The sequence below is a fragment of the Platichthys flesus genome, chromosome 1 (assembly GCF_949316205.1).
Source record: "Platichthys flesus chromosome 1, fPlaFle2.1, whole genome shotgun sequence".
In the NCBI taxonomy this organism is placed as follows: Eukaryota; Metazoa; Chordata; class Actinopteri; order Pleuronectiformes; family Pleuronectidae; genus Platichthys; species Platichthys flesus.
In genome coordinates this window covers 30,213,471-30,226,270 of record NC_084945.1, presented here as the reverse complement: position 1 = coordinate 30,226,270, position 12,800 = coordinate 30,213,471, and the positions used below count along the sequence as shown (strand labels likewise).

Below are 12,800 nucleotides of genomic sequence, written 5' to 3'. Positions count from 1 at the left end.
TTAATACACTACACTTTAACAGCAGTGTGCTACATGCTCTAATTAATTGTAATATTTCCACAGGTAACAATAGACCCAGTCTCATGCAGCAGCACCACATCAAATGGATTTAGGGGATAGAGGTAGATTATTGCATCAGTGATTAGGCTACACCTAAAGCTCCACCTGGAATAGTCACTATGGAACTTTGAAGGGTTAAGGATGCTTTCTAAGGGAAGATTAGTGTAGGGTTAATCAATACCAATTTGCTAAACCTTTTGCTAAACTAACTGTACTGGCCTTCATAGATCTATAGAAAAGCATATATTCCTGTTCATTGTTTAAAAAAGAATACGATAAAATATTAAACATTGTGGCCCTATTGTGTTAGCACATACAATACATACAAAATTATCTTGCGTGTTAGTAATGACTTTGAGATTTGGGTCTCCTCCGCAAAGTTCACTTAATGATTACAGCCTTGATATAAATACGAACCATTTACCCCTTCTATTGATGTATCACAATCTGTGGTTAAATAAACAACCATGGCTTTGACAGTGTGTCCTGTTTATAATACAAGACATTGAACACATATATGAAGATATATTTGTGCAATATTTATTAGAAATATACTTTGTGATTACACTTTAGAAAACTCTGAAAACCCTAACAGTGGATTAAGTAAGACGGGCATCATCACCTTAGGGTTTTAAATAGATTTGATAGAAAAAAAAAATTTAAGCTAGGACGAATAAAAGGTAAGGTCTATTTAATTGCACAATTGTTTCCTTACAACTTTTAAGACTAGTGATATCTAATGAACATGTAGTCAACTGTCACAATTGTACAGATTTTTAATCATGACTTGAAGAAAGGTTGTAGACAATCACAAGAAAAGACACTGGATGGATCTTCGCTAGTCAGTCCGAACCTCAGGCTGTTATTGCTTTGGGGTATTTTCGGCCATCTGAGACACCTGTAAGCAAGAAAATGAAAAAAGCTTCTTAAAGATATTTTTTTTCCCTTTATGTTTATAATCATCGTCTTACTCTTTTTACTTAGTTCAATTTAGCCAACCTTTGTATAGGAAAATGAAGTGAAGCAAAGTTTCTGCACTATTGTCTACCTGGTTGTCGATGCACCTGAACTGCCAGGGCCAGCGTGTGTTATAGAGGAAAGGTCGGAGGTCAAAGCGGTTGTCATCCGGACTGTAGCTCTCTGCATGGTAAGATGGTGTCACCGTGGTCATCTTGTGGCGGTTCATTGAGTACATCCTGAAGAAGTGCTTCACCTTCTGGGCTACCTGGAGAAAGACAACAAAATAGTGCTGTTACTGATCAATTTTAGATTATACGTTTATGCCTTTTTTTTATTTTCAGATCAAAATAGAAATACAATTCACTATTATTAGCCACTGCTAAATGCACAAAATATATAAATAATACTGATAAGACATACATTATTATTCTGTACATTCATGACTATTAGGAAAGAAGGCTAGTGTATATATTCTTTGATAATGAACTAAGAAGTGAAAAGCCAAAATATTATTACTGATTTATTGAAAATCTGGTTTTCCTTTGCATGGGAGAGCTTGTTGTAAACATAGACACCCTTACACTTAAGAATGTATACACAAAATCCCTCTGACGGTATTAAAATGTCCTACAGCAGAGGACAAGCAGGAAAATGTTCCAAATGACGAAGGGGCTGACTGACCTCCATTGGTGAGAGAGAGTTCTTCCACGTGTGAATGAGTTTACAGAACATGCTGAATGGGCCGCACTTGGAGATCTTCCTCAGGCGCCCAATCACAGATAACTCTGAGTAGGTCATCCCCATATCTGCCTGAGGAGGGAGCAGTCGTAGTGTTTAGAGTAGAGGAAAGAAAACAGGAAATACAGGAAATGCTAATTTCCTAAAGAGCCCATGCAAAGAGTTTCTGAACTGCTGGACATAGACCAGTGAAGCCTTTTAAATAAAAAAAAACGACAACGCCTCTCTTCCCCTTTTTTCCCACATTGAGTCTGGTTCTGTCGGAGGTTTCTTCCTGCTAATGAGGGAGTTTTTTACCTATACTGTTGCCAGAGCTCATTATGGGAACTTCTAGGTTTCTTTATCATTTTTAAGGATTCAACCTTACTATTCAAGTGCCTTGAGATAATATATGTTATGATTTGGCGCTAGACCAATATAAAATGTAATTGAATATGTGTGAACGATTGGTGATTGTAACTAGAGGCCCATTGGATGAGAAAATTCTTCAATCTCTCGGGAATCATTTTAATAACAAGTATGAACTATGATTATAGTGGCAGATTTACCAGCTGAAATTTGATCTTAATTTCAGACGGTTAAAAAAAAACAGATGATTATCAGCTGATATGATGACTGTTGTTGCTCTGTTTAAGTCGGTAGTTCCATTGATTGGCGGACTCATTTTGAAACAATAACCCAATGAGGCTTAAAAGAGAGAACAAAGCTACATGTCAAGGTAAAAGGTTGAAATCCTTTCAAGAAGATGATCAATGAAGAGGACAGATGGAAATGATGGAGAAGCATACTTCATCTATTGCATGGTGGTTTATTTGACCCTGTACACCATAGAGTATTATATCAGGCTAGTATTTCATTGTGAATGCTTACTAATACAAAATACATCTACAAGTACAAAGAGCTAATTGTATGTTTGTATTTTCAAACAAAACAAGTTATAACTTTGAAAAATGTAATTCTGCTATCAGAGTCAAGCGATAATATCAAAAGTATAAAGTTAGTGTTATACCTGAAACCTGATATAATAGCATCCAGGACCAGCTTTAACTTCAACTGACAGTATTAAATAATAATTTAATGCTGGGTCACATCTTTAAGGTAAGGGATAGTTTGCCCTATATGCTTGTTTTTTTATGATATTCAGGGAGATCACATAGTAGAAGGGCAAAATGTTTTATCGTCCATTTAGCCTTATCCATATATTACTCTTGTGCAATTATTGCTTGAGTATAAGTATTGCAGGTGAAACAATATTCCCACCCTCAAACCAAATCAGGACCTAGTGAAATTTGCGAAGTCAAGTTAGTAACGTTTATGTAAAAATGGATAATTAGGGGAACGATGTAAGTCTGTAGACAACAGTCTGTCCTACCTCATCTGTCTGTGACACCTGTCCATCTGTGAGGGGCTCCAGTTCAGCTGTGGGTGGAGCAGCAAGGATTCTGCAGAGAAAACCAAAACCCCTGATAAAATGAAAACTATACAAGGTGGTCCTATTCTGGTTAGTAGTATACACAAAGCATCATTAAAACAATGACTGCTGCATGAAACCTAAACACATGGTGCTGGAGACATATTACCCATCAATGCTGGTGTATCTCTTGTCCACATCAAGAAAGTTTACAAGTTTTATCTGGCTACATTACTGGAACTAATTTCTGCCTCAGACCTAAAGTCCTCATTTCTGGTTTGGTTTTCACAGTAGAAACATATATGTCACCCAGCAGAGCCCTTACCCTCTGAGAGCAGTGAGCTGGAACTCCTCAACACAGTGAAGCAGGAAGCCTTTCAGGTCTGTCTTGCTGATGCCTCCTATTGGGTTGATGTCAGCACTGGAGCAGTCATACTTGGTGAAATAGCCTGTCAGGCTGAGCAAGAAACAGTGATTAAATGAATTGGCTATTTCAGTAGTTTGTGGCTTCAATTATGCCAGTAGACAAGTGAATAACCTCCATAAAGGACCATACCAAAGGTTTGCATCATCATTCCAGACATTTTACATTACCAACAACTGGAGCTATGACAAAAGTCATATATCCAGATTAATTTCTATTAGGATACTTGGCACCTAATTAAAATGTTAGTATTGTACTGGCCAGTGTATTCTGCAGCTTTTTTCTTAACAGATGAGTGTAGCAGCAGACTCATAGGAAGAATTAGGTCCTAAATTTCTGATTTCAATTAGAATTTCAATGCAGGCTTTTTCTTTTTAAGTTTTTTATAACAGCCAGTCTGTGGTCAGCTAATTGCTCCAGTAATACCTCTCATCTACGTTGGCTGAGCCCAGAACCAGCAATCCACCTGGCTTACCCCTGGACCATAGACTCAGCTGGGCAAAGAGGTAGGCCAGGACCATCCTGACACGAGCCTGGTACATGAACATACAAACACACACATGTTTGTACTTCTATCTTAGTGAGGACACTAATGACACTCATACATTCCAAAGCACACACACACACGCACACAAAGAGGAAGCGAAGTCAAAACTGTCCATCTGTGCTGAGAAATGCTGATAAAACAAAAACAGTTGTGTTACTGATGCATCAGTGTGAAGACTGTGGTTAAACTGTCAGAACGCATGTGTGACGGTTAAAAAAACTGTGTGAGAGGTCATCTGACCTGCACATTCTGCAGAGCCAGGTTTTCTCTGTGGCTTCCCCCATTGGCACGAAACTGAGGCCACCTTCCAGTGACTGCAGAGAAGATTCCCAGAATGCCTTTCACTGCCATGTTGATGTTAATATTCATGTGTGTGCTGCAAAGCAAAAATGTAATTAAAAAGGGATGAAAATTGACATACTCGCAATGAAATCTTGAGGTCGTTTTGGTTTAAAAGAAATGGCATCCCCCGTCATGTGCCTAAAATGTGCCTACTGGTTGTTGTTAAATTTACAGAGCACATATGAATCTCCTGTCGAATACTACCTTCCGATCTGATTTGCCAGGTCTTTGGCCCTGTTGCAGGTGTCCTCAGAGGAGTTCTTGCTGGCCATGTAACATGTGTTGAGGATGCGACCACATATTTCCTTTGCATGTTGGGGGCAGTAGGAATCATCCCCAACCACCCTTCGAATATCTTCAAGTACCTGCATGTCTGACAAACAGAAAGACAAACTGAGACAGGAGAGGGAGTGGAGAAGGAAAGTAGACTAAAATCTCCAGTTTTTAGCTGATGTAACTCATCATCAGGTTTTATACATTTCATGATACTTTTACAATTTTCAGAGGCTTTCAGCTTCACAATGAAAATGTAAATCTTTAAAACCCCTAAAAAATATAATTTTTTTTTGGATAAAAAGGTGCGCTGAGATTTCTAAACAGTTGGTCGCTGTAGTTGTTAACAACCAGTAGGATATGGTAAATGGATAGTGCTTTTCTAGTCTGATGATGACCACTCAAAGCGCTTTACAGTACAGTTTTACATTCACCCTTTCACAGACACATTCATACAGTGCATCTATCCCAGCAGTATTCTATGGGGGCGATTCAGGGTTCAGCATCTTGCCCAAGGCCACTTCGGCATGCAGATGGGTCAGACTGGGGATCGAACCGCCAACCTTCAGGTTGGCTGACGACCACTCCATCCCTCAGCCACAGCCGCCCGACAGTTGTTGAAATATTTGTGAAGGACATACACACAATACTTGTTAGGGGGATACATCAATGGTCACAGAGTTTGTGTCTAGAATTAAACAAACTGAATTATACTCACTGCCGTCCTCTACAGCCTGGCACAGCAGCACACACATAGAGTGGACAATACAGGCAGTGGAAGAGCTATCGACACCTCCACTGAGAGGCAACAAGAAACCAGCCTGAAAGACACATTATCACAAACATCAATGTTATTTCCACGCAGCATTGTTTTCAGTGGGCGCTCTTCCTCACCTGTCCACTCCTCCTCAGGTAGTCCCAGAGCCAGCAGGCCGGCCCTAAACTGAACAACACAGGTGACACCTGCTTTACAGTGGACTTATATATATATATAAAGATCAATTCTCTTATTTTAAAAGGTGTAAAGCTTATCCATTTTTGTCAAAGAATAATACATATTATGTACCTGATCTCTTCTTCTGGTGTATGAAAGTGCCATTTGAATGGTTGGTGGGTAGGGAGGTAGAGATCATTATCAGTAGATAAGGAGAAGTCAACTTTGACCCTGTGGTAGGGTTTGTGTTCACTTTCCTACAGCAGAGAAGTAAGAGAAAACAGGGAGGCACTAATGTGACACGCTCTAATGTGAAACACCCAAACTATCAATCAGTAATTGTTATGCAGTCTTATACTTCAGATATTATGAAAAGCAACAATAAGTAAGAATGTAGAATCAGTAATAAGCCATAATATTGGCAACTTTATGCTCTAAAATGGCTGGAAGCTGGTGCTGTCTCACCATGTGTGGCTGGCATATTTCTCCTCTGTAGCTCCGCACATCTTCAAGGTCAACTGTGGCTATGATCACCTCCTACACACACACACACACACACACACACACGCACACACGCACACACACACACACACGCACACACACACATTATATATATATATAAACACTTATGTTTATCTTTAGGCTCATGAATGCTGTCTGACAGCTCTTACACAGATCACCTGCCCAGTAACACATATCCAATTCCCCTGTGCACACAGGAAAGCTGGACACATTGTTTGTCATTTTATCGGCTTTTACAGTAATGTCACATTAGAGCATTTTGAGCTGGGTCCGACTCACTTAATGGCCCACACATACCACATCGTCCAGGGAGAACTGGGCTCCCTGTGCCACAATGTCTCCGTTGATGGCCACCATAGCACAGCCATCATAGTAGACACGGTCTCCATCACAGCCCCTCTGGTTGGCATACAGGTAGATACCTCCACTCTGAAACAACAGACACAAATTTGTGGATTCAGTCAACAGAAATGTTGATTAGTGCTGTTACTTTGAAATGGGTACAGAAAGCATAGTAACATTTATGTTTGCCACACAACTGAGCGATACAAATATTGCAACTGTGGAGAAAAATCTTTTTCCCTGTCTTTTTGGATGTGAACCAAATTTGGCACGTAAAGTAAATAGGCAAGACCCTGACTCTCTAGAAGGCCAAGGAGGCTTTTACACCTGAGACATGAGGCTCACACACAGTGCAGCCGCTCTAACATGATAACATGGGTACTGTGGCCGTGTACCAATCAGTGAAAGAGCTGCCACAGGGAGAAGCTGACTGACATACGGAGGATCTGTGACAAAGATGAGTGGTACAGAGGCGGGTTGAGCTGAGCAGCTACCTGAATGATAACCAACTGTTATGGTGTTTATATGTTCTACATTTGTGGTACAACACTGCCCTCTGGTGATCTCTATTTTGGACAAAAACACATTTGTCTTGGCGAAAGTGATGGTAGAATATATGTAATTGCTTGCTCGGATTAACATTGCAACTATGTTCTAAACCCTGTTGTAGTTTTTTTCTGGAAGAACATGCATCTGGACCAAGTATAAGCTCCAACATGTATCTTTCTACATGAACAGATGAAACCATCTCTGCTCCTGGTTTAAACATACCTTGGTGGTGGCTGACTTGACCAGGGTGACTCTTTGATCAGCCTTGCGCAGCTCATGGTGGCTAGCAGACGAATTGGTAAAGATCTCAACGCCATCGAGACCCATCCCAATATGAGGGCTAAGGAAAAGAGAAAGCATTCCGTCTGATGAGTTTCAAGCACTTTTGACATTACGCAGATATCTACCGACACAACCCTCTGTTGCTCTACCTTCTGGGGCTCCAGAGCTCTGCACACATTTCAGTGCCAATACAGGTGTCCTTTGTGGAGAGCACACACTCACCAAATGGGACTGTCTCCTGATGAAGACAAAAAAGACTGTACACTAAAATCAGTCAGTGTATCAGAGTATGTGGTCTGTGTCCTCCTTCAGATGATAAGCAAAACACAGAATAATGATTTATTTGCACAGCACTTTTTAAAAACACACAATAATGACAAAGTTTTGTTTTACCTGCCCTGTTACCTCCTGGATCATTCTGGGCAGGAAATATTCCTCCACTTTCCTTAAGGATACAAACAAAAAGACAATCAAAAACAAGTGCAATCCTGCTTCATGATGCTAATACAAGATTCTGTGATTTTTGCAGGTTGACTTATACCAGGAATCAAATGCCAGGATATGTTGACCTCTGCTGCACACAGTTACACAATCTGTCTCTTCAACTTCCTCCAACTTTTTGAAAGTGCAATATGACATTTCTGTCCCCTTTCATGATTTACTGAAAACTTGTTTGATTAAGGTTGTTCAGCTACTGAAGACGGATAAAATTCAAGGGTTTAATAACTGAAACTGCGTCTTTTCCAATTCGTATACCAAACAAATGAACAGCCAATTACAGAATTCATTAAAAATGGCTTTCTTACAGTTTGTATTCTCATAAAGATAGAGACATAACAATAATAAGTGGTTATAAAAGACTTTAAAACATCAGTGACTTCTAAGTAAATACAAACCTTAACTGATTCCAAGGTGAGAACCAGCGTATCTCTCTGTAGTTCCCGTAGTTGGCCATCAGTATTTTAGGTCTGATCAGCAGTATCTTTCTACACAATGTAAGAAATACACACACACCCACATACCCACACACACCCACACACACCCACACACACCCACACACACACACAAATATCATATGAATCTCAACATCAATATATGTATATATGAGCCTGTATGTGGTATATGTATTTAAATATTAATATATGAACATGTTTGTGTGTGGGTATGTGTGTTTGTGTGTGTGTGTGTGTGTGTGTGTGTGTGTGTGTGTGTGTGTGTGTGTGTGTGTGTGTGTGTGTGGACAGCGGACTGCTGCAATACCTGTTAAGGAACAGAACCCTGCAGTTGTAGCGGACATTATGATGCATTACAGGCCTAAGGGTACAGAATCCAAAACAATTAGAGAATTTCACTGAAAACATTGTTTAATATATTTAATGAGCTCCTGTTTCCCTTACATGACATAGGGGAGAGCGGGGTAGTGTGGGACACTTTTTACATTTGCTCCCTAAAATGATATATCTGTAAAATGTACACATTTCCCATTAATTCAGGATGTTTTCTAGAAATGGAAATGATCAGAATGTCTTCAGGACAAAGGGGAGTGAAAATATGATTGTTTTAAAAAAGTGGTTTTGTGTCCCACTTTACGCCAGCTACGGGGTAAAGTCGTCCACTTACTTTTTCCACTTTAAAACTACCATAACAACAAATGTTGTAATAGTTAAAATCCCGACAGCTAGATTGACAACCACTAATATCGGACTAGTAACAGAATCATGGGGATTGGTCAATTAAGCACATTTATGATTATTATGATTCATGTGATCTCTTGCACACCCTAGCTTACCTGCACATTGTTTCTCTGTCCAATTGGCAGGGACAGGGATATTGTTTTTCTCTGCGTATTCAAATGCCAGTTCACAGAACTTAATTGGAGCTAGGCCATGGAACTGGTCAGCTAGTTGTTTCCAGTGTTTGGCAAGCTCCTCCTCCATCAAATCTGTGAATATTCTCTTTACCTCAGCTACTGCACCCCAGGCTACTGACTTTACTTCCCCTTTCTCTTTTTTCTTTATGAATCTTTTGAGGGTTGTCTTGTCAATATTTCTATCCCTTCCAGCTTTTCTTAAGGACTTCTGTCCTTGCATGACCTCAGCGGCTGCACTCTCCATCTCTGCGAGGGGTGTTTGGCCCCAGGTTGTCTTCCTGGTGGATAGTTTCTTTGCATGATGGCTTTTCTACAATGTTTATGACATTAAAAACAAAACATATGTAATGTAATATTACACTAAAATACGTTTAAGACTAAACTTAACTTGTGCTTCATTTGTCCCACTTTACCCCACAGCCACCGTTTTAGAAAAAACAACATCTCTTAGCAATTCAGGCTAATCTTCAGCGAGCATCAATCACATGGTTTTATATGTTGGAAGTTCACAAACATGTATGACATAAGTTTTTCTACCTGATTCAATTTGTTTTGACACAACAGTTGATTAAGTTCAAAGCAAGAAAATTTACTTTTACATGCAAACATTTTTTGTGAAAAAACATACTTTCCACAGCACCAGCACCAACTTCTCCTTCCTGGCAAGGGGGGAATGGGAGGGGCTTGAAAACATAATGGTCACATGACCACAAATGTGTTCCGTTGCCTAGATACAGGGGCTGACTCACATTACCTAATGTCCCACATTACCCCGCTCTCTCCTACTACTGCTCATACTGTGGCTGGTCTGACTAACTATTTTGAGGTGAAACTCACATTCCGACGTCACAGATGATGTCTTGGGTGATGGGAGATTCCAGAAGTTTCCTTAGGACCTGAAAGCTGTGGAGCAACGTGTCTGACTCATAGAAGTGGTCTGCACAGCCATACCCACTGTAAAAATGTAGTGAATTAGAAAAGAGATGCTAGGTGAGTAAAACTGGAAACTTGAAATGTTAGCAACTTGTAAAGTATTCTGGAACAGATGATTTGGCTGATATGCATTCCTCAAGCCCTTTTCTAGTCTTAACTATTCAATGGACTTACGTTAGTAGTCACATTTGTTTATTCACACAACCTCCATACAGTACTACTATCTAATGCTTCTCAATCAATCAAACATTCACACAAATCAGGGACAGTTTCAGGATTTAGTGTCTTTCCAAAGGACACAAGCAGAATGGAGGAGTCAGGGATCAAACCACCAACTTTCCAAATAATGGATGACTTGCTCTACCTCCTGAGCACAAGCCAACCAGAATATGATCTTGCTATAATGGTCAAATATAGGGATAAACTCATGTTGGATACTAATTAATGCTTTCCCGTCATACCATATCTCCAGCTCTGGGCCCAGTCTGTATTTGGCTCCACGATTCTTCGCAATCTCAATACCTGCAGTGAAACACACAGACAATATTTTTTTCCCACATAAAGAGACCCGTTTATATAATTGCCTATTAAAAGGCCTATTAGGTGATGCAAAGTTATGTGGAAATCCATGATAGGCTAAAATATTCAATAATGGCATCTCATGATCTTGGTGATGAGAAAATAATGACATTATATTTAAAATGACATCCAAGCCATTAATAAGTCTTGATAGTGACTTGATGGTATACCCTGGGATATTGATATTGTAAATTAATAAAAAATTATTCATGTATAGAGAAAAGTTATTTCACTGCACCTACAATGTAGGCAGTGATATGATAATACGGAATGTGTGATATGAAAAGAGCAGTGTATATAAGGGCTGTGTGAGTGTGTGAATGGCTCAAATTCACTTGTACTGCAAAGCACTGTGATTGGTTGATAAGACTAAAAAAACTACAGTCCATCTATCTTCATCTATATGCTGGAAAGTCACCACATCAACATAATCTGATAAAAGCCTTCTAAGACAGGATTTTGCCAAGATGAATTAGTAAGAAAACATTGGCTAACGTTTACGTAAGATGCTCTCAGAAATAGTTTGTTAAAATTGGTGCTGCAATTAAATATTTAACATACAAAACCATCATCAGACACATGTTAATCCCATTTGTTTTGTTTCATTACTTTCAAGTTTATTCCGTGTCCCTGTGACATGCACAGACAAGGAGTTTGAATGATCGACTTCATTGTGTTGGAAATATCTGCTTGTCTCTTTCCGGATAACTTACATTTTTGTAAGTGTTTATCTAACGAGCCTAAACTTGGCTCACATGCAAATGACTATCTTAAATCACAAAACCTGAAGTGGGTGCAGTGCGCTGCGAATGGAAGGAGTCACCTAGAGCAGCGGTGTTTTCAGGGAAAACATTACAAAATCGGTAGCTCTTGAATATAGGAAAAAACATTTGAGTTGGGAAATCATGCTGGAGATTCATCACTGAGAACAACTAAGTTAAAGTGTTTTTACAGAGTATCAAAATTACTTTCAATAACATTGTACTTTTTTTTGGCTTCCATTTTGATTCCTCATATTTCCTCCTGTATTTCACTTATGACTATTATACTGCAAGGTTTTTTTTATAACATCTCTCATATAACCTTAGGTTATCACCTTCTAAAATGAGTATCTGAAGTATTAATAGTAGAATTTTTCTATAAAAATTAGCATATTATTATCACATCAAAAAAATATTTGAATTGGCCGAAAAGTAAATAGTCACAAATGCTGAGTGCTGTAAATGTGAACTAAAACCAGAGGTGTCCCCTAACAGGAGCACATACAAAACTACTAATAGCTAATTATTTTACGCATTATGGTAGTTTCTTGGTCAACGGTTTATTTGTTAAGACACTGTCATGGTAAGACTGTACCTGCACAATCAGCATGGTTCTCTATCTGTTCAGGTGCTGTCACACTGATCATTTGATGAGAGAGGGGAACAATGTGACAACAACGATTCGAGGTTTCCCTTCTGTCAACTAGTTTTTGTTGAAGATTGGTGGCACTTCATTTGATGGTCAGTGACATGACATGTGTCATGGAAAATGTAGCAAACTTTACGAATACCAGTACCAGTATTGTATCAGTGTAGTATCAGTATTAGTATTAGTACTCGTTCCACCTACTCTTCAGGATTCTCTCCAAGTTGCCTTCAAAGTCCAGTGCCCATTGATTCAACGAGCAAGTTGCCACAGTCACTTTTCGTCCCATTCTCGTGTCAGTGAGCAGATAAAAGACTGAGTGCACAGAGTAATGTCCACGGTGACAAAAGCGTTCAGTTGTACACTGTGCTTCTATATGACGTGTGTACGCTGAAAGGGGAGTCTGTTGCCTCGACCCCTAGCCTGCACTGTCTTCTTCTGATGTTGCTACTGTGCGGTTCAACCTGAGCGGGTTGTACTGCCCCCTGCAGGAGAACAGCAACATTACTACTACTACTATTACTAATAATACTAATACTACTTCTAATTTGGGGTAATCAGGGATTGATCTGATCTAATCTGGGATGATATTTTCTGCTGTAACAACAGGACCTTTACTACAAGTTA

At 39.4% G+C, this 12,800-nt stretch overlaps 1 protein-coding gene across 2 annotated transcripts; it reads right to left on the bottom strand.

Annotated features, from left to right (window-relative positions):
* Positions 1-578: 578 nt before the first annotated feature.
* nadsyn1 (NAD synthetase 1) lies at positions 579-12,596 on the bottom strand. 2 transcript variants are annotated; one of them, XM_062390971.1, is made up of 21 exons: positions 12,378-12,596; positions 10,649-10,709; positions 10,092-10,208; positions 8,645-8,698; positions 8,281-8,370; positions 7,778-7,829; positions 7,534-7,622; positions 7,325-7,442; positions 6,509-6,640; positions 6,155-6,226; positions 5,822-5,946; positions 5,650-5,698; positions 5,474-5,576; positions 4,687-4,855; positions 4,381-4,516; positions 4,020-4,126; positions 3,495-3,626; positions 3,131-3,200; positions 1,702-1,830; positions 1,109-1,285; positions 579-958 (listed from the first exon to the last, which is right to left on the bottom strand). In XM_062390971.1, the coding sequence occupies exons 1-21, from the start codon at positions 12,460-12,462 to the stop codon at positions 923-925; spliced, it is 2,103 nt and encodes a 700-aa protein (XP_062246955.1). In that variant the 5' UTR covers positions 12,463-12,596; the 3' UTR covers positions 579-922. The 2 variants fall into 2 exon arrangements, with proteins under 2 accessions (XP_062246955.1, XP_062246963.1); XM_062390979.1 differs by lacking the exon at positions 579-958 and having other exon boundaries at positions 1,123-1,281.
* Positions 12,597-12,800: the final 204 nt, after the last annotated feature.